We start from the raw sequence: 22,607 nt of genomic DNA, 5'->3' as shown, positions 1-22,607 counted from the left end.
TCTCACAGGGTGCTATCTCACAGGGTGCTCTCACAGGGTGCTCTCACAGAGTGCTCTCACAGGGTGCTCTCACAGGGTGCTCTCTCACAGGGTGCTCTCACGGGGTGCTCTCTCACGGGGTGCTCTCACAGGGTGCTCTCACAACGTCCTCCTCTCTCTGGAGAAGTCCACTTCTTAGGACTGCATTTCAATGAAGTCCCTAAATAATGACGTCTAATGACATCCCTAAATGATGACTTCCACACACTATTTCTTCCCATAAATGGGGGTGACATTTGCAGAGTACAGACACCGAGAGCAAGATTACGGCACACATGGTAGAGATTGTACTCAGAATCCAGTGGATAAACGCTTGCTCAGCACAAGGAGACAGTACAGCAATATAAATGACCAGGAAGTAGAGGTGTGTGCTGGACAGTTTATGTCCAGTTGACACAGCTACAGTCATCTGAGAGGAGGGAACATCAATTTAAGAAAATACCTCCATGAGATCAGGCTGCAGGCAGGCCCATAGGGAAATTTCTAAACTAATGATTGATGGGGGAAAGCCCAGTCCATGTGGTTGGAGCCATCCCTGGGCTGGTGGTCCTGGGTTCTGTAGAAAAGCAGGCTGAGCAAGCTATGAGGAGCAAGCCAGTAAGCAGCACCCTCCATGGCCTCTGCATCAGCTCCTGCCTCCGGATTCCTACCATTTGAGTTCCAGTCCTACTTCCTTCAGTGATGAGCAGCAATGTGGAAGTGTAAGCCGAATAAACCCTTTCTTCTGCAGCTGCTTTTGGTCATGGTGCTTCATTGTAGCAGTGGAAACCCTGACTTGAGAAGGATGAAGAACACACTCTGAACTACAGAGGGCTCCTATTTGGATTAGTTTCTTTTGAGATAATGTTAAACTAATGTCCACCTTGCTAGCCTCACAGGATGTGTGTGTACCTGGGGAATGAAGGACTTCTCTGGGTTCACAGTCACTGCTTCTTAAGGACTACACCTAGCTTTCCCAAAGTCGTCTGCAATACATTAAATCATAGAGAAACTAAATAGCATCTCTTTAGTGTGTGTACTTCCTACTATGACTAGAAATATAATCAAGTCATGAAAATAAGGGGAGGCAGTCACAGAAAGGAGCCTGCCCACTCTATGCTCCCTGTTCCCAAGGTGGCTGGGAACCAGCACAGAGATGGCCCAGATAAGCAGGAGTAACATGTCCCCACACAGGGAGAAGTCAGTGAGTGTCCTAAACTGATCGATCCTGAGAAGTGTTAAGTAATACACAGCACACTCCTCCGATGGAGAACACAGTATATTCTCCAAGGAGACCTCGATGAGCAGAGCCCTGGCCCACACCACTGGCACAAAGCTGCAGCTGTGCCTCTCTACTGCCTCTTCAGCTCACAAACGGGTGCATGAGCTATGGACATGCAGGGGTCGTCTGAGATGAGACACAGAACCGAACGCCTTCACGTTTACATCCATAGAAAAGAAGCCACCATGAAGCAACACAGACATGGTACATGGAAAAGAAGCCACCATGCAGCAACACAGACATGGTACATGGGAATGCACCCCCCACCTAAGCACACTGTCCAGTTATCTAGTGACTGCCTCAGACTAAGGATCTCCGAGAAACAAAGCCACTGGGAATCCTGGAGAATGGTTAGCACCCCTATGGACAGCTGTGAGAATAAATAAAAGGCTCTATTCCACTCCGGGGCATATACACAAAGATGACCTGCAATGATTTGTATGTGCTTAGCCCAGGGAGTGACACTATGAGAAGGTGTGGCCTCACTGGAGTAGGTGTGTCACCGTGGACTTTGAGACCTTCATCCTAACTGCCTGGAAATCAGTGTTCTGCTAGCAGCCTTCAGATGAAGATGTAGAACTCTCAGCTCCTCCTGCACCATGCCTGTCTAGATGCTGCCATGCTCCTACCTTAATGATTTTGGACTGAATCTCTGAACCTGTAAGCCAGGCCCAGTTAAATGTCCTTAGTTGCCTTGGAGAGCTGAAGAGATGGCTCAGCAGTCAAGAGCACCAACTGCTCTTCCAGAGGTCCTGACTTCAATTTCCAGCAACCACATGGTGGCTCACAACCATCTGTAATGGAATCTGATGCCCCCTTCTGGTGTGTCTGAAGACAGCTACAGTATACTCATATAAATAAAATAAATAAATCTTAAAAAAAAAAAAGAAAGAAAGAAAGAAAAGAGTTGCATTGGTCATGGTGTCTGTTCACAGCAGTAAAACCCTAACTAAGACATGGCCATATCCCACCCCAGAGATGCCTGCACATACAAGTTCATTGCTGCTGTATTCACATTAACAAGGGAAGGGACCAGCCTAGATGCCCGGCAACAGATAAAGAGATGATGAAAATGTGAGAGATTATAGTTTCCAATATTATTCAGCTGCAAAATAATGAGATCTGCAGGAAAATGGATGGACTTGGGAGGCATAGTAATAGCTAATACTATAATACTATTATGATTATAATAATAAGAGGTAGCCTAAACTGAAACAGAAAAAGAACCGTGTTCCCCCTCATATATGAATCCTAGCCACTGATGTAGACATGGATGCATGGTACAGGCAGGCCCAAGTGTGGACGTGGTACAACACAGAGAAGAAACTGAGGGGCTGACACTGAGTGATGAGGAGGACCATGCAGGCACGCAGACATGGGACCCATGGAAGAGGTTCCTTCTTTTATCTTGTGGTGGATAACTGAATAAAGATGTAATGGAAGCCGGGCATTGGCATACACCTTTCATCCCAGCACTAAAGAGGCAGGAGCGGGCATGAGTTCCAGGCCAGCCTGGTCTATACAACAAGTTCCCAGACAGACAGGGCTACACAGAGAAACCCTGCCTCAGGAAAGAAAAAGAAAAAGAAACAACAAACAACAAAAAAAGCGCAAAAAGAACAAAACATAAAACAAACAATAAAAAGGAGCAGGTAGTGAACGTGTAACCCTGGTGAGGCTTGTGGTCGCAGAACGCAGGGTTCACTGAGAGTTAAGAGCTTGGGGTGGGGTGTTTGAGCGGCTTCCTGAAGCTGTGTGTGGCTTTTATTTGTGAATTAACTAGAATACAGATTGTCCTGAAGAAAGCACTTTGCTAAGGGTTTCCCAATCACCATTAGGGTCTCATACAGAGAGCACGGCGCCCCCTCCTGAAGCCGTCTGCTAGTCCCTTACTCTGACACAATGTCAAGAGGCAGCAACTCAGACTGCAGCTTAGACTCAGCCAAAGAAACTTAATTTTCTTTTGGGAGGGGAAAGTGATGTGAAGGAAGAGAATCTCCAAGTACTTTCCTCGTATACGCAGAACAGTGCGGTATTGTCTAGCAGCTGCACTAAACACGCCTCTGTGTCTGTCAGGCTGCCCCCTACATACATACCTTACTGGACATCTTGAGCGTGTCAATCTCGTCCCTCTGTTTGGACAGTGTCTCGTTCATGCTGCACAGGTGGTCACTCATCATGCTCAGCTGATCCTCGTAGCTCCTCTTGGTGGTCATAAGCTCATCCTAAACAGCAGGGGAAAGAAGAAAGGCCATCAAAGACCCCAGCTACCGCCCAGCTGCATCCTTTAGTACAAATATCTGTGAGAGCAGTCATCGCAATGCCCAGAGTTGATCAGTTAACACAGGGTTACGAGAGGCACAGACCAAATGGAAGACCAAAGTTAAAAGAACTGGGAGAAAATGTGTCAGCCTTCAAAGAGTGAGCTTACGACTCATTTGCAAAGCAATCCAGGGCTGGGGGCTGTGCCAGTTAAGTGTCTGCCTTGGAGCAGGAGGCCCCAAGTTCCATCCCTAGAACCCACACAAAAAGAAGGTGTCCCAGCCCTGGGGGGAGGGAGACAGATCCCTGAGACTCACTGACAAGCTAGCCAGCCTACTGGGGCAAAGAGACCCAAAGAGTCTCAAAGGAAAAAGGTGACCAGCTCTTAAGGACCACCACCCAAAGCTGTCCTCTGGTCTCCACATGCATGCTCACACACATGTACCTGCACTTACAAAATCCAAGCACTCTCCTCTTGGCTGGGTACAGAACTGTCAAAAGCCTGAAGGTGACATGACGCTTCCGAACCTTCCTGGTTTTGAAACCTCTGCACAGGCCCCAAGCCTCTCCTCCCACCTCCCGCTCTCCTCAGCCTCTTGAATAAACTGAGGTATTCCTAACTGTCTGAGAACAGGTTGCTGGTTTCAGGGTTTTCCCATGCCTACCTCTTGTCGATATCAAGATTAGCAGGTTATAGTCACCAAAGCCAAAGGGCACTCATTCATTCACTCACTCATTCATTCATTCCAAAACTCTGATGAAAACGGACGGTGGAGAACACAGAAAATGTGGCCCCACCCTCTCAACAGGGTTTCCTGAAAGGCAAGGTTTGAAACTGGAATCTGATTTACCTACTTATGTATTTATTTAAATATATATTAAATTAAATACATAGGTTTTGTAGCCCAATTCAGGTTTATTTAGGTCAGTTTCTGAATCAAGACAGAATACTATGTATAGCCCAATCCTCCAGCCAATCATGAGTGTTCACAAGAAAGGGGAAACAAGTAGCAAATGCAGAGTATGGAAGGATTTAAAACTAGCTTCAAGTCAGATACAAATAAGACGGCCAGTCTCTGTCTGGTATGAGTAACTGTGACTCTAAGGTGACTGAGAAATGAAGTAGCATGGAGCATGTGTGAAGGCCAGACACCGCTGCTTCCCACGGAAGGCTGGCTTCCCTGTCCGCACAGTAGTCAGTGAAAAACACTAATGTGCTGAGGTCACACGTAAGCGCTCACCTGAAGCCTGCTGATGTTCTGACTGGCTAGCCGCATCTCCTCCGTCAGCGTCTCCTTCGACTTCTCCGCCAGGGCTAGTCTCTTGGACAGTGCACGGCACTGTATGATCAAAACACCAAATCTTACCCTTGGAAAGTTGGCAGGTTACACTCACCAAAGTCAAAGGTCACTCATTCATTCACTCACTCCCTCGCCTATTCCTCTCAAAACTCTCTGCGGAATATACATGGTGGTCCAGGCCAAAGCACATAAGAACATTCTCCATTTACATAGAACCCATTTATACTGGTGATGGATAAAGGACAGTAGTTATCTCAAAAGTGACCACAGGCTGCCAAGCATGGCAGACTTGGGTTCTAAGTTCTTCACTAAAGGTCTCAATCCAAAAACCAAATCATCCTTTTAACCCACCCAATGCCCGCCTCACATGCCACCAGCCTCACATGCCACCAGCCTCACATGCCCTCCAGCATGCCCGCCAGCCTCACATGCCACCAGCCTCACATGCCACCAGCCTCACATGCCCGCCAGCCTCACATGCCCGCCAGCCTCACATGCCACCAGCCTCACATGCCCGTCAGCCTCACATGCCCACCAGCCTCACATGCCCTCCAGCCTCACATGCCCGCCAGCCTCACATGCCCGCCAGCCTCAAATGCCCGCCAGCCTCACATGCCCGCCAGCCTCACATGCCGCCAGCCTCACATGCCCACCAGCCTCACATGCCCTCCAGCCTCACATGCCCGCCAGCCTCACATGCCCTCCAGCCTCACATGCCTGTCAGCCTCACATGCCCGCCAGCCTCACATGCCACCAGCCTCACATGCCCGCCAGCCTGGGGAGGGCAGGTGGTATGTCTAGAGTTTCACTAAACCCAGATGGTGCAAGGCAGAGCAGGTGAAAGGAAGAAGAGAAAACTTGACTTCACACTATTGTTCAACAAGGAGGATCTGAAGAGATACGTGTGAATGCTGTGTGGACACCAACTGTCTGTTCCAGCACAGTTGTACAGGGTGGCAGTACTTCCTGTTTATAGATGAGAACAAACTAGGGCAATCTAAAACTTCTTGTACCATAATTGTGCTGAAAACATTTACTAAAGTAAGCAGATCTCATGAAAACCAGACAGCCTAAAATCCCCTAGTTATTATTTGTTCTCAAGAGGTTCTCAGGACAGTTTGTACAATCAATCCAACCACTCCCCTCTGTGCTCAGCAATGAACTTCCAAGAGAGAGAGAACATGCAAGACACAGGCCCCAGGAAGACGACAATCACAGCTGGAACACCAACCCAGAGAGCAGGCAGGGAACCAGAAATGATGGCATCAGCTGCAGGCAGAGCTCAAGAAGCAGCAGTCCACCATCAGCCAGCCCCCAACTCTCTACGCTGTAACAGCAGTCACATGACCAGCCCATCAAAGGTGTGTGCAGTAGCTTCCTAAGCATTGGAGTAGACAAAGTCCTACTCTACCTTTAGCAAACTGGCTGGCTATTATTAACCTCTTCATTCCTGCAGTGTTTGAGACAAGTCTAGATAAAGCTAGTGTGCCATCCCTCCCTTTTTGATTTAATAACTTAAGTAGTGTAATTCTCTGCCTGCCATCTGTAATTAATTCTTACTATAAAGTGTCGAACCAAAGGCTTAAAGACCCTGCATGCACCCACCCTTCTATCTTCTTTATTTAATACTTAATAATGATTAAGATAAGTATTTAATAATACTTATCTCATTCACTTCCTCTCCAACACACACACACACACACACACACACACACACACACACACACACGGAACCTACAGTTTGGTCCCTGGAACCCACTCAGTGGAAGAGAGCCAACTCATGTAAGCTGTTTTCTTCCATCTACCTGTGCCGTGACACACACACATACAGAGCAAGCAAACATAAAGACAAAACATATCAGGTGCATCCGGCTTATCACCTTGTGCTTGTAAAAACCCCGTACCTGTGCATGTCCTCTACCACTAAGACAAGTAATCTCTACTAAGCCTACAAAACCCACGGCGCGGGATGATGGAGAGGCTGCCTTAACTCCATCCTCTCTCGCAATAACTGGAAATGACACAGGGAGCCGTACATTTGATGAAATGAACATTCTGGAGTGGTGCAGACTGATCACCATGAGCTACAAATAATCCAGACATACGCAGACAGAAAGTGCAGGTGATAGTGGCTCTCTTCCATCGGAGAGAGAACAGAACAATGGTCTGATTCGAGCAGGGTCAGGGAAAAGTGGCAGTCTCGTCCTGCCCACTCACCTCGGAGTAGAAGTGCACTGACTTACTGTCGGCCAGCTGCAGCTGAGACGCGAGCTCCGCGACCCTGGCCATGTAGTGACTCTTAATCAGGTCTTCCCGGGACTCAACATCCGGAGCCTACACAGAACAAGCAGAGAGATGCCAGTGAGAAGGGCAATTCTAGCAAAGGAAACAAGGACCACGGCTCAGCCCTCTTCAGTGGAACCTCACAGGACCCACGCAACGCCCAAACGTCAGTCATGGCAGGAAAACAGACCAGATTCCCTTAGCCAGCACCTGTGGGTCTGTGTCTTAGTGCTCTCCAGAAGACAACAGCACTGTGGTGACATAGGGAAGCCCCGTGGGTCACGCCTTTCCAGGCAACACATTTTTCACTCATCTATTCATTCATCATTCTTGGTCTTTGAGGTGCTTGCTTATTTTTAAATTTGAGTGTTGCTAAGCATCCAGGGCTCAATGCAAACTCACACTCTTCCTTCAACCTCCCAAGTGCTTGGATGACAGACATGAGGCACCACACACAGTTCTGACCAGCTTTTAGCAGCTACAAACCTACCTTTCAAAATCTCCATGTTTCTGACAAATATGTCCTCTTTAACTGGAAAAAGGCATAGAATTGGGGAGGGGGGTATTTATTGGAAAGACTCTGTTTTTTATTAGCCTATAGTCATTATATATATATATATATAGCACTGGGTTTCAGTTCATATAATTATACATTTTGCCTGTGCCCCGATTCCCCATCTTCTCCTTTCTTCCCCTTCTCCCATTAGTCCATCATTCTTCCTATAGTCACACATATGCTTTTCTGTATCTTTATATAATCTAGGACCCACAAATGGAATTTATTCCATCATTTATTTTTCTGAGCCTGATCTGATCTACTTTACATGATAATCACCTCTAGTTACATCCATTTTCTTGCAAATAACATCATTGTTTATGGCTTCATGAAATTCCACTGTGTATACACAGCATTTTTTCTTTGCCATTTCTCTGCTGGCGGGCACCTAGATTGACTGCATGACCTGACCCTCTGAGCACTGCTGCAATAAGCACCTAAGTGAAGAGTGCTGGGCTGTGTTGACTCATAGTCCTTTGAAACTTCTAAATTTAGAACAGTAATTTTTTTTACCCTTAAATTTTCTTCAGGAAAATGTAAAGCTCTTAAAAACACTGATGAATTAAACAAAACTGCATGGTTTTATGGTCTTTGTTTCAGACTGGTATTTTTCCTACCAATAATACACAAAAAATAGACAAATCTCAATATTACCTTCAACATAAATAGGGAAATCACAGAATCTGCCGGCCTCCTAGAACATGATGCATCATGGTCACACTACATGATAGGAAATCACAGACTCTGCCGGTCTCCTAGAACCACAGCATCTACACTAAGCAGTGACCTCAGTTACTTCAGTTTTCTTTTTCTGGTCACTTGCAAAACCATGATCTTCAAGCACTTCAAAATTCAGATGTGTAAGCTCACATGGAGGCCTAAAAACCAAGCCTTCCCAGGTGCCCTCGGCCTCACACACCTGGCACAGAACACAGAGCGATGGCCCGCGGCCAGGCAGGGATGCATCAGTCCAACTCTGAACGCTGGCCACTGAACAAGACATTTGCTAAACCAGGCTCTAACCTCCTTCTGGTGAAGAAGGACAGCATGCAGGAAGTGAGAAGGCAGCATGGAAGCATCGCTGAGAGGGAATCAATCAGACACAAGGACACCCACTATAGGACCGTCCGCAAATCTGCAGCACACCCATGCTAACGAGCATCAGGATCCGAGCACACATTACCTCACTGTCTGGCATCCTGGTTAAAATCCCGATCTAGAACATAAAGAAAAATACTGTTAGAACAGTAGACTTACATCTCAGACACAGAGGCTAACAGCCTATAGTGCATGCTCTTCTCAGTCTGTGCTGGAGCACAGAACATTGATATCACAGCTCTGGGCGCTCAGCACGGCTTCTGCCTCGAGGCTAAATGGCCACTGCCAAATGCTCTAGCAAAATGCTGATTAACCCAACAAACTACCAGAAAAGCAAGAAGACGATGGACTCTGACCCTGATATATCATTTCCAAAGCATTACCCAGAGACAGCTGTGTGGAAACCACAAATCTAAAAACGTGCTGAATGAAAAACACAAACCAACACCGCATAAAAACTCAAAAGGAAAAGGCATAATTCAACATGGTGTCATGAAGACATTAACATTTGAAACTTAAATATATAATTTTAGGTAAATTATTGTACAACTCCATTTTGTCTGGTTTGCTTTTATAGATTAAGACTCCAAAAACAGGACAGAGGTGGCTCAATGGTAGATAGCTTGCCTCATAGTCACAGACCCTTGGTTCAATCTTGACCACTACCACCACCCCTTAAAAACAGACAAGATGGCAAAAGCAGGTACAGCGACGAGATTTAAGCTACTGTCCAGGGTGGAAGGTTGGGTGGCGGGCAGAAGGACTTAAGGGAACAACTACTGAGTCATTCTAAGAGGGTTCTACTTTACTCTCAGTGGGTTCCACCTCACTCTCAGAGGTTCTGACCATCAGGGATGACCTCCAGCTGGTAGTTCTCACACACTCTCAACCACCCTCACGTGTACCATTCTTCTAGCCCAGGCCTCTGACCACTCCCTTTGTAAAGACACGTGTAGTGGTTTGAATATGCTTGATCAGAGAATGGCACTATTAGGAGGTGTGGCCTTGTTGGAGGAAGTGTGTCATTGTTGATGTGGCTTTAAGACCCTCATCCTAGCTGCCTGGAAGCCAGTCTTCTTCTGCCAGCCTTTGGGTGAAGATGTAGAACTCTCAGCTCCTCCTGCACCATGCCTGTCTGGATGCTGCCATACTCCCACCTTGATGATAATGGACTGAGCCTCTATTTAAAGCAATAGAAGGGCTGGTGAGATGGCTCAGTGGGTAAGAGCACCCAACTGCTCTTCCAAAGGTCCAGAGTTCAAATCCCAGCAACCACATGGTGGCTCATAACCATCCGTAACAAGATCTGACGCCCTCTTCTGGAGTGTCTGAAGACAGCTACAGTGTACTTACATATAATAAATAAATAAATCTCTAAAAAAAATAATAATAAAGCAATAGAAACTGATATGCAATTTATATGGGCTTGTTTATGTCTCTCTAAATTCACAGGAGATGAGGAGGGGCTCTTGGGAGATGGCCTTCTGGACAGTTATAAAACAGAGGCCCAGGCTACTCACTCACTGCTTATGCAGGTGACAACATGGAGTGCAAAGACAGCCAACAGTGACCTGTTGGAAGTGCAACCTGGTGAACCCGGAAGTGCACCGTGGACAGACACCTACCCGCTCTTTGGATTTCCCAGCCTCCTGCTGTTCGTAAGCCACCCAGTTTCTGCCGTTTTGTTGTAGGAATGGGACTGGAGTAGGGCGGGTCTTTGGCAAACAGGAAGACTCACCAGACTGGTGCTCTGCACAGGCTCTGTCAGGGCCTTGGCTGCGGCCTCCTCCTGGCTGGAAGCAATGGGCACAGTTGCGTTCTCCTGGGCCAGCCCAGGCAGCTGGGCGCTGCTGGTGCTCCTCAGCCTGTCTGCAATCCGTTGGTTTTCTTTCTCCAGCTTGATTTTGGCTAACTGTGCTTCTAACATCCAATGTTCTTTCTCCTGCTCCAGCTTAGAAATCTTTTCCAAACTCTGCTGAACCTTAAAAAGCAACAAAGTTTAGAGAATGACGAGAGAGAAAATGTAGAGGGGGCAGAGACTGCACAGAACAGGAGCCATAAAAACAACACAGACGAACACTGTACAGAGGGACACCAAGGAACAACCCCAAATTCAAAAACTGAACCAACTATTTAAAAGGCTGTATCCATCAACAGACTTTGTGGGAAGACAGTTCAGCCAAAGAAGTGTGCATCTGAGTTTGTTGGCTCGGCACTTCTGTTAACAAACTGGAAGTGCGGGCTTACAGTCCCAGCTCTGGGCAGCGAGGAGAGGTGGGCCTACACGGTGACTTCCAGAGCAATGAGACAGCTCTCTTGGGGGAAAAAAAATAGGTGGACACTGCCTGAGGAACAACAATGGCTCAAGCCTCCTCTGGCCTCCCCGGGCTGCACACAGACAGGGAAAAGGAGTTCAAAGGTGAAGACGGCTAGAGAATCATCCAACACAGACATGTTCCATAGAACACATGAAGAATCCTTCATGGACAGACATGTGTTTCGGTGATACTCAGGTCTTATATATACTTCCTAAAAAAAGACACCAAAGCAGAAAAGGCCAGCAAAAATGAAAACAAAGAGTCAGAAGCACTAGAACACACCACAGACACCCAGGCCCTGCTTGTCACCAGGCAGTAAGGAGACACGGCCTCTCACTGTGCTGAAACTAAAGAACCAAGCACAAAGGCAGGTGTTGGGGGACATGTGACCTCTCCCTCATGAGTGACGAACGCAGGTCAGGCCAGAGAGAGCACACGCACACGATATAGCAGAACTGCATTTGTAAAGGCTCCATATCGGCCAACAAACAAAACCAGTCTACAAAAATGAACTTAAAAAAAGAAAGAAAAGAAACAAAGGCAATCTGTGGTGTTAGAATGTCAGACGAGAGGCAAGCGCAATTACAGAGGACCTATGGAAGGTTTCTGGAGGCCCTGCAATTGTTTCTTAAGGCACACCTTACACAGTCAAGCACTACCCCTCCACACCCCACCGCGACACACACGCTTTACAACTTTAGGCCCTGGCTACAGTAGTGAGGTTACTTGTAAAAACTGTGGCATGCACTAGTGATCTGGATGTGACTTGTCTGTGTGTTACACTTGTAATTTTTTAAAGTAATTTGTGAGGTTGGAGAGATGGCTCAGCAGTTAATAGCACTGGCAGCTCTTGCACATTACCTGAATTAGGTTCCCAGCACCCACATCAGGTGCCCGCAGAGGCTAGAAGAGGGCATCAGATCCCCTTGGCACATGGGAGCTGGGAATCGGACCAATGTCCTTTGGAAAGCAGCCAGTGTGAACAGGGTAGTACTATGGAAAGCAGCCAGTGTGAACAGGGGTAGTGCTATGGAAAGCAGCTAGTATGAACAGGGAGGTGCTATGGAAAGCAGCCAGTGTGAAGCAGGGGAGTGCTATGGAAAGCAGCCAGTATGAAGTGGGGTAGTGCTATGGAAAACAGCCAGTGTGAAGCGGGGTAGTGCTATGGAAAGCAGCCAGTGTGAAGCAGGGTAGTGCTATGGAAAGCAGCCAGTGTGAANCGGGGTAGTGCTATGGAAAGCAGCCAGTGTGAACAGGGATAGTGCTATGGAAAAGCAGCCAGTGTGAACAGGGGTAGTGCTATGGAAAAGCAGCCAGTGTGAACCAGGGGAGTGCTATGGAAAGCAGCCAGTGTAAACAGGGGTAGTGCTATGGAAAGCAGTCAGTGTGAAGCCAGGTAGTGCTATGGAAAAGCAGCCAGTGTGAACAGGGATAGTGCTATGGAAAAGCAGCCAGTGTGAACAGGGGTACTTCTATGGAAAAGCAGCCAGTGTTCGTAATGACTATGCCAGTTCCTAGTGCTGTAAGGATAAGTCCCCCAAATTACAATAAGTCAGACATTGAAGTAATTTAAATAAATATCTGACAAATCTAAATTGATCAGTATACCAATTTCTAAAAGAAATAGTGCCATCCACACCATCTGCTACCCCCAGTTCCACTGACCAGCAAAGGGAGAGTCCTACTCACATAAAAGGAAAGAAACCGATGAGCCCCTCCCTCTCCCTCTCCCTCTCCCTCTCCCTCTCCCCCTCTCCCTCTCCCTCTCACACACATTTGTTGTGCTACTACTGAGCACCAACTATGACATCATCTAAAGCAAGAAGCCCTAGGTGTCAATGAACAATGCCTCTGGCCCTCATTCTCTATCAAACCGCAGTCGTACCTGCCACAGATAGAGATCTGACTCCTGGAGCTACCTGTATCCCTTACTGCTCCATCCATCTTTAACCCTCCAACAGGATTGACCATCTCTGCTTTTCTCTGTTCCCAGTGCCATACCTGCTGTGCAAGGCCTTCCCGACTCTCTGTGGAGCTGAGAAGAACCCGGCGGTTGGCCACAGCTTCCCCGTAAGGCACAGACTCTGCGAGGGGCTGGGAAGAAAACACTGTAGTCGTTAAAGGTCCTACACACGAAATAAGAACGCCAAATGGAGTGTGGTCATAAACCAAGATGGCTGTCAACATAGATGATTTCCTTTACTACGAGACAAAGGAAAACAAAAGACACTTGTCACTTCTCCAGCTCAAACTCTACGCACTTGTACCAAAACACAGGAGGTGGCAAGGCAGGAAAAGCAGAGCAGACAGCCCACAGGCCTCTGCTGTGGGGCAAACGGGGCGTCCAGCTCAGTGAGGAAAGGAAGGCCTGACAGACAGAACAGTGAGGTGCTTCTCTCTCGTGTAGTCACCACGGATCAGAGATAAAACACTTAAAGTTAGATGAGGGAAACTATCTGAAGAACGTACAGCTCGCATTTCTATAACCTTGGGGAAGGGGCCTTGACTAAGAATGGCCACCACACAACGGACGAAAAAAGATCTATTGGGCAGAGGGGGGTGGGAGGAAGAGAGACAAAAAAAAAAAAAAAAAGAATGAAAACTGGGAAAAGACCTGCTTCGTGACATGTAACATAAGGATCAAAGCACGTAGAATGCCGACTGTCAGTGGGCTCGATGTCAGGCCTGACAAGCTGAGTCCCAGCCAAGGGACCCCTGGGGTGGAGAGAGGACGCCTTCAAGTTGTCCTCAAGGTTCTGCATACATACATGGTTCCTGCGTACTGCTCCTACCCACTCAGAATAGACACAATTAAAAAGTTCTACTCTAAAAACAATACTATACCGAAATAGTAGAGAATATTTTCTACATAAACACGATTAAAATTCTTTCTTTCTTTCTTTCTTTTTTTTGGTTTTTTCGAGATAGGGTTTCTCTGTATAGCCCTGGCTGCCCTGGAACTCACTCTGTAGACCAGGTTGGCCTCGAACTCAGAAATCCCCCTGCCTCTACCTCCCAAGTGCTGGGATTAAAGGCGTGCACCACCACTGCCTGGCTACGATTAAAATTCTTAACATAGGCTATCCAGGAGATACTGGGATGGATACGACCTAGACGTAGCCTAAACGTAAAAACTGTGAACAAATAAATTTTAAATATTCTTTAAAATTCTTAATATATAGGGAACTCTTTCAATTCTAGCTAGGAATATGTATTTTAAAAGAGACTTAAACAGAACAAAGGTAGCCATGAAAAGCTGGTCTACCTCACTAGTCAGCAGAGACGTGCACATTAAAGCAATAAGAAACCACTCCCTGAGCAGGATGAAGACTAGGCTTATGTATGAATAGATGACAGTAATGAAGTGTAGTCTGGAACATTTAAAGTTGCAGAAGTAGGAAAAAATGAAACATATTTGTAATTTTTTTCTAACTATAGTAAGAATCTGTGATGATCACATGAGAAATGCAGCAGTACATTGCTTTATGTCCAATCTCACGTGACTCTCCCATGTTAAGTCTACATGCAAAAACCTGACTGTACACATATGCTCATGTGCACACAGAGACTATACGACCAAAATGTATGTCTTTTAGAAGTTTACCCTCCTGATGCACTGTGTGTACATATTTCATTCATATAACATATGTGTAGGATGTGAACTGTTACAGTGACTGGGTGCATATGCACTCTTCTCACCTGATGGCTATTATTCTGCTGTCTCTAGTACTTCATTCTGTGAATCAGTACAGCTTTAACCATTCCACTGCTGGTGGGTATGTAGGCTCTTGCCTGGCTTTCACCCTTATATGCAGTGCTACAGAGAGTATAGTTTGTGTTTTAGGGTTTCAACTACAAAACATATATAAACATTCTTAAAGTAAAACATTCCGGGTGAATTAGCCCTAATTTCAGCTTCAGTTCGGGGGTAATAATAATTACCAGCCTGACATGTATGTCTGGACCCTTGGCACACTTATAAGCACCTGTATAAACCTATGCATGCTGTGTAGAATTCCTTGTTGCTATTTTCTTAACCCTAGTTTTCACTGGACACTTTGCTCTTGGCGTTCAGAATGTTTTAGGAGTCTGTCTGTCACTCTGCATATGGTGCCCACTGTATCGCTGTTTGAACACTGCATAGTTTTACAATATGGACAATCCATGGTTCATTCAAGCTTCTTCAGATTGCTGAGCTCTGAGAGCCACAGCCATGTAAACCTCTTTCAGGCACAGGTGTAGACTACAGACAAGGTGAGTGTTTAAGCCACCTAGTTTGTATGCTTTATAGTTCTCCATGACATCTCTTCTCTGAAGGGCACCCCTGGCCATATATAAGGCTACCTGGTACCCTAGAGTTGTCTAACTGACATCTTTATGACTTATTCTCCCAAAGAGAATTGCTGATTGAATGCAAGTCTGTGAATGCAACGTTCCAAAAGAAAACCAGAAGAAGCCATGGATACTGTGGTGGGAAAAGCAAGTACATAAATGACTGTTAGCAGCACTCCACAAACCATTCTCAAAGACTTCATATAGGCAGCCGCTTTCTTCTTGTACTGCAGCATGCATTCAGCTGAAAGGGGACTAATGAATCCACTGGCTGTCTTGGGCCCATAGCTCAGTGAAGCAATGAAGTAGTCCACGTTGTTGCTGAAGAAAGATGCAATCTAAACACAGCAAGACAGGAATGACATTGTTCATTCTGCAGTGGTTTGAATGTACAGCCTCACCTATTGCTCCAGCTCCACACGTATCTGCCTACCACCAAGTCCCCTGCCATGCCTCATAGACTCACCCTCTGAGGCTGTAAGCAAGCCCCATTTCAATGCTACCCTTCATAGGTTTCCATAGTATTTCATCACAGCAACTGAACTACAAGATTTCAGACACGCCCTGCTCTTTACAGTTTCTGTCCCTCCTCAAAGCTAAGACTAATGCAGAATTAGTCTGTAGGTGACTGATATTCTTTTTTGAGCTCAATATGTAGCTCTGGCTAGCTTAGAATTCACCATGTAGACCGGGCTGGTCTTGAACTCACAGAGATCCCCCTCCCTAGGATTAAAGGCGTGTGGCATGCTCAGCTGTAGGTGTTTCTCACAAACTTCTCTAATGATCTTAAAGTATCTATGATTTTTTTTATGTTAGCTTTGAATAGCTCATATTTCAACAGAATAGACATGACTAAGCCTCTTAAATTCATAATCACTACCTAAACTTAGTTCTGTACAATCTTAACTCATTATAAACAGAACAGAAAACAAGACTAAAAGCTCTGTAGATTCTTAGCAATTGTTCAATCCATAGAACAGCTACAAACATCCACAATGATAATTTTTCTGAGCTATGATTTTTAATTCTACAGGGCTACATGGAATGGAGAAATAAAGAAAATGACTGGCTAAATACCCTAGCTACAAAAAAGAAGTTCTGCGGGCTGGAGAGATGGCTCAGCGGTTAAGAGCACTGACTGCTCTTCCAGAGGTCCTGAGTTCAATTCCCAGCAACCACAGGGTGGCTCACAACCATCTGTAATGAGATCTGATGCCCTCCTCTGGTGCGTCTGAAGACAGCGACAGTGTACTTATATAAATAAAAGTAAATCTTAAAAAAAAACCAACAACAATAAGTTCTGCATGCATTGGCTGGAGTTCTATCTTGTAAACTACGTCAGTGTCTGTGAGGCTCGATCTTGGTAAATATTGCTCAAAACTAAGCAGCCGCTCTCCAGAAGTCTGCCCCTTTTACTTGGTATCAGTCTTTTACAGCGCCATCGAAAACAGTGTCAGGTGCTATCTGACCCAGGTGAGGGAACATTTTGTGGCAGTGGTGGTGTTTGGAGAGGTTGTGGGGTCTTGCTGGAGGAAGCAGACATTGGGGGTTGGGCCTCCTGGTAACAGCTCTTCAGGTTCCTACAGTTCTGCTTCCTGACTGCAAATGCAATGCCGCCAGCTCCACATGGTTCACGGCCACGGATCCGCCATGCTTTCCCCACCACTGCAGATCTATCCCCTCAAAGGACGAGCCAAATAAAACCACAGACATTGCACAGTGAACAGGGGAAGACCTGAGGTCCCACGCCTACCCAAGGAACCACAGGCAGCTAAGGGATGCCAGAGCCCCAGGGAAGAGCACACCAGTTAGTTATGCAGGATCAAATAAATGGGCAACCCTGAACACATGCATACGACTAACACTAACACGGCTGAGTGCCGTGGGAGCCCTTCTGGGATAAACACTCCATTGATGAAAATGGAGGAGACAAGATGCCACCAGCGGACTGAAGCCAGGACAGCTCCCGAAAGGCTTCAATCCCAGGTCCAGCTTCCATTCTCAGTTTGTGCTCTAACACCATAAAACAGGGCAGTTTTCACTGGTGTTTATGCCGTCACAAGGTTGCTACGGGCAACAACCCATTGTTTTAGCTGTTCCTCAAGGTCATTCTGTTCCAGATAGCTAGTGAAGTCATGCTTGGAAAATAGGGCAGGCAGTGCTTTCAGTGAACCACTCTACCAGTACTCATAATTGGTCTTTTCTTCCTTACTATGCTTCATTAGCGGGTAATACATAGGAGAGAGAGAGAGTGTGTGTGTGTGTGTACATGTGTGTGTGTACGTGTGTATGTGTGTATGTGTATGTGTGTGCATGTGTGTGTGTATGTGTGTGTGCATGTGCACACACGCTCATGTAACAATTAATGAAAAATGAGATCATGAATTTGAAAGACAGCATAAAGTGGTATATGGGAGGGTTTAGAGGGAAGAAAGGAGAAAGAAAAATGATTTTAAAAAAAGCAATAGTTAAAAAATAAATCTCTTCTTCCTTTGTTTCTTGCAAGGCATTTGGTCACAGATAAGGAACCTAATCTGTGTACAGATTACAGCTACGTAAGAGGACAGGCTCTGTCCAACAAAAGCAGCACTTCAGGGCTGGGAAGATGGGGACTGCACTGCTGTCACACTGCCAAGCTGAGTCCCATCTCCAGGGTCCTCAGGGTGGAAAGACAGACTGACTCCCACAAGTTGTCCTCTCACCTCTTTGGCTGGGGCAAATCAAAATAGTGGTAAAGATGTTGTTGTATTCCAAATGAGTAATAATACATTACTCAAAGAACCATGGGCAACAGATGTGTGTGTGTTTGCACGTGTTTATTTGTGTGTGACATGCGAACCAAAAGAGAACTGTTCAGAAGGGGAGAAGAGGCCAGTGGGAGGGGAAGGAAAGGGGATAAGAAGGCCACGGGGGTAGAAAATAACAAAGTAAAATGGCGGATATGTAAGAAATATTATAGTGAAGCCCACTGTTTTGCATATGGAATAAAAACATTGAAAACTACTTTAGTTTTGGAAACCAGTGAGTGACCCGCTCATTCACCACAGCGTTCAACGGTCTCTGCCACAGTGTTTCAGATAGTCAATAGATGATGGTTCGGTGAAGAACACTAGGGGAAAGGTGTTGGGTGATGGCAAAGAAAAGTAAGACATTGTCTTAAAAAACAAAAAAGGATACAGCACAGTGGCAGAGGGTCTGCCTGCCAGGCACAGGCCCTGGTCAGTCCCTAGACTTTTCTTCTTTCTCCCAGATACACACACACACACACACACACACACACACACATATACACCTTATAGTCCATGGTCCTTTTATATATCAATTTTCCCAACTTTTTTTTTTTTAGGGAGCACGTGGGGCTTTAAGTTAGGATAAGCTACAGCACACTCACCTTGCCCGCTCCGTTTGTTAACGTCGCTGCTGAGGACAAGATGCAGTCGTTAGTCGTTACTAGCTTCTGTGTTGCTGTTGGAAGGTCATGCTCTATGGAAGCTTTCTGACTATAGTGTTTGGAAATATCTATAAGAAATGATGAAATGAAAACATTTCTGTTCACATACAAGCTGCATGCAGCTAGCCAGCCTGACTGAGTCTCACAGCTTGCCTTCAAGATTCATTAAGTGCATTTGAAAACAATGACTTCAAGAATCAAGACTGTGCTGCATCAGGTGATCACAAAGTAAATAGGAGGTGGGGTGTGGTGGTTGGGGGTACAGGAATGCACACGTCTCTGTGCGTGTATGCACATTTGCATGCACAGGTGCCCAAGGAGGCCAGAAGATGGTACTGGAGTCACTGAAGCTGGAGTTACAAGCATTTATGAGCCATCTGATGAGGGTTCTTGGATTGAAGCCCGGGTCCTAATGATTAAGCATCAAAAGCTCTTAACCACTGACCCAGCTCCAGCCCATATGCATTTAATACATTTTTCTGTTCAGAGAAAAGTTACAGAGGCTTTCTATATCCCTCAGCCAGATTTCCTTCTTACGTAAGTCATTTTTCGTTTCGTTTCGTTTTGATTTGTTTTGTTTTTCTTTCAGTAGCAAGGATCAAAACCAGGGCCCCCAGTGCTCTGGAAAGAACTCTAACCTCTGAGCCAGAATGTCCATCTTTACATCATGGTGTCACTATTATAGTTGTCCCTCTAAAGAACCAACAAGCTGGCACATGACTATTACGTTCTGTATTTGTTAAATAAACGGCTCAAGCGTGCCACAGCATGGATGTGGGAATCAGGTGATGCCTACAGTAGGTCTCAGTTCTCTCCTATACCAGGTGGGTCCCAGCAATCAAGCTCAGGTGCTCGGTCCTGGGGACAAACACTTTCATCCACTGAGTGACTTTGCAGCCCTCGGCTTCAATGCAACCCCACATACAGCACACATTCTGATAACTCCCATGCTTCCCTTTCACACTAGCAACTTACCACCACCCTGCCTGGACATCTTCTCTACATCCAAATTAGAGCAAGCAATTATTATTGTTCAGGGAAAGGTAGAAGGGTAGAAGGTTACAACGAAGGTTGTCTTAAAAACCAAGACTCTGCCAGGCACTGTGGTCCAGGCCTGTAATTCCATCCTCGGGAGTCTGAGGCTACTCTGAAACTAGCCTAGGCTATAGGGTAAGTCCCTGACCGAATAAAACAAACCAAACACCCAAACAACAACAGAGAGATACTTCTGTTAATGCCAGTTAACACACTCTGCGTTTTCATCACACAACAGGCTTCTGAGGTAGGCAAGCAGACAGACTGAAACTGTTGCCCTAGCAACAAGGCCCCGTAGTCACTTCCCTGGATCCTTCCTGTTTTCCCACCTTTCTCTTCTTTTGTTATATTCATTTTCAAGAGTAGAAACAAGCTTGAAAATGTCATAATGAGCCTCATTATTTTCTCACTAAACTGAAAAAGAGAAGAAACAGCAGTGGCAACACGAGGGCGGAGGAGCCCACCTCTCCACGGCCTCCGAGCAAGCTCTGTCCTGGGCAACGCAGCAGCACCTTGACTTCAGAAAGTGTGCAAACTAAAGCGTTTAATGCCTTTAAAGCATTTAGGCTCCTTAGGATGTAACTGATGAATTAAAAGTATATCCCTCCTACACACCATACAAAATATTTTTACAGCAAAAAAAAAAAAAGTTATTTCCTGTAAAATAATGGCTATCGTCAGTGTGGTGAACCATCCAGGGGCTTAAGCTGTCCCGCAGCCTTCAAACAGCTCCTGTACCTTTGCCCTTTCCCATAGGCTCAGAAGGGAAAGGGGGGAGGGGACACGGCATCTAGAAGCAACACAGCGACAAACTGACTATTACTAAGAATCATTCAGGAAGTACAAGAAGAACCTTAAAAGACATTCCTCAACCCTCGGCCAATCACTTCTTTGGGGAGGGTGCAATGGGGGCAAAACAGGGTCTCTCCGCATAGCTCTGGCTGTCCTGGGACTCATGCTGTAGACGAGGCTGGAGTAGAACTCAGATGCACTCTGAGTCTGTCCCCTGAGTGCAGGGATTAATCGTCTGCCACCACTCCCCAGCAGCCAAATGAAAACTGAACAGGCCCTTAAACCAGACATTTATTTATTATTCAGTCATTTACTTATTTATTTATTGACATAGTGGGATCTATATAGGCCAAGCAGGTCTAGGACTCAGAGACCCTCCTGTCCCTACCTCTCAATACTGGAACTAAAGGGTGTGTGCCACTATGCCTGAGATTTTTATTTCTTTTCTTTTCCTTTTTTTTTTAAGATTAATTTATTTATTTTATGTATGTGAGCACACTGTCCCTGTCTTCAGACGCACCAGAAGAGGGCATCATATTCCATTACAGATGGTTGTGAGCCACCATGTGGTTGCTGGGAATTGAACTCAGGACCTCTAGAAGAGCAGTCAGTGCTCTTAACCACAGAGCCATCTCTCCAGCCCGAGATTTTTATTTCTTAAATGTTATGCTCAACAAGACCAGATTTAAAACAGGCATTTTAGATACCAAAATATGAGCTTGAACTGTAGCTCAGTACAGAACACTTATGTTCCATGTTTAGGGTACTAGGTCCAATCCCCAGCACTAAGCAACACTAAGAAGGCCACCGGTGAGGCGCTGTGCACAGTGTGCGCCTGTAACCCCAGCATCCCAGAGCAGAGGCAGGAAGGCACGAGCTTCAGCTATCTAGAGAGATCTACATAGCCAAGACGACATAGTGAGGCTGTCTTAAAAAGACAAATAAATATTCTCAGGATAAGGGGGCGCTAGGATACCATTCCTGCATGCTTGAGTTCTAACGAGCATAACAGACTTTGCTGAGTGTCTGGTGGGGCCAACCACAGCTCCATGCAGATCACCACAGTGAACCTCCTGTGGAGCACTGTGCAGAGGTCTGCTCTTGGGTACTGTGTTTACTTCAGCAGTGAAGCAGATGGAAGAGCAGAAGGCTGTAGCTGTGCACTTCCGCATAATCCAAACGCTGCTGAGCCTTTTTCTGGGTCTGTAACCCTTGGCAGTGTTTAAGCAAAATGCAGGAAGATCTCAAAAATGAAGGTTTCCACAGACTCAGATTCCAGTTCAAAGCTCACCTTTCATGACGTCATGAAATCCACGCAGAGCAGCACCAACATTTGTTAAGACAGAAGTGTAGTTTGTTCGAAGGAGTCCATCTGGCTCTGTACCTAGAAAAAAAAGTCACAAGTCCATGAGCATTTCCCTGAGAAGGTGACCGTGTATGCACACATGGACATATACATAAAACATTGAACTCACACACAATAAACCAAGAGGAGAAAATCAGTAACGACTCAGAAGGAATAGCATAAGTCTATCATAAATGAGCCACGTCTCCCCCGCACCAGCTCAGTGCAATAGAAATTCCACTTCCTACAGGCACAGCCCAGCACACAGGCGTCCCTCTCCTATCTCCGTGGCTGGATTTCTCCTCTTTCTCCCAGCCACTGGCTGATGAGGTTAAGTTCTGATCAGGTATGGCCAAGAAGTGGGGAGGGACCCCTTCCTTCTCCTACTCTCCCACCTCTGAGATGAGGCTCTACCTTGACCAAGTGCTGCTGAGAATGTTATGGCCCTTGTCAGCCCTGGCAAGTCAGAGAGTCCTGAGATACAACACTTCAACTGTAGCTCTGAGATTGAGCTCTAGGGGAAAAAAGCAGCAA

At 46.1% G+C, this 22,607-nt stretch overlaps 1 protein-coding gene across 2 annotated transcripts in view; it reads right to left on the bottom strand.

Annotated features, from left to right (window-relative positions):
• Positions 1 to 22,607, bottom strand: part of Ppp1r21 (protein phosphatase 1 regulatory subunit 21) — a 57,350-nt gene that overhangs the window by 1,754 nt on the left and 32,989 nt on the right. For both annotated transcript variants that reach the window (XM_021217566.2, XM_029531309.1), the window contains exons 13-21: positions 22,020 to 22,112; positions 18,842 to 18,969; positions 15,636 to 15,788; positions 13,120 to 13,212; positions 10,539 to 10,781; positions 8,886 to 8,918; positions 7,081 to 7,197; positions 4,804 to 4,902; positions 3,397 to 3,525 (exon numbers count right to left, since the gene is read on the bottom strand). In XM_021217566.2, coding sequence (XP_021073225.1) covers positions 3,397 to 3,525; positions 4,804 to 4,902; positions 7,081 to 7,197; positions 8,886 to 8,918; positions 10,539 to 10,781; positions 13,120 to 13,212; positions 15,636 to 15,788; positions 18,842 to 18,969; positions 22,020 to 22,112 — 1,088 coding nt within the window. The remainder of the gene's footprint in view (positions 1 to 3,396; positions 3,526 to 4,803; positions 4,903 to 7,080; positions 7,198 to 8,885; positions 8,919 to 10,538; positions 10,782 to 13,119; positions 13,213 to 15,635; positions 15,789 to 18,841; positions 18,970 to 22,019; positions 22,113 to 22,607) is intronic.

Source organism: Mus pahari, chromosome 18 (genome assembly GCF_900095145.1).
Source record: "Mus pahari chromosome 18, PAHARI_EIJ_v1.1, whole genome shotgun sequence".
Lineage (NCBI taxonomy): Eukaryota > Metazoa > Chordata > Mammalia > Rodentia > Muridae > Mus > Mus pahari.
The sequence above is the reverse complement of the archived record's forward strand: the minus strand, read 5'-3'. Positions and strand labels throughout refer to the sequence as shown.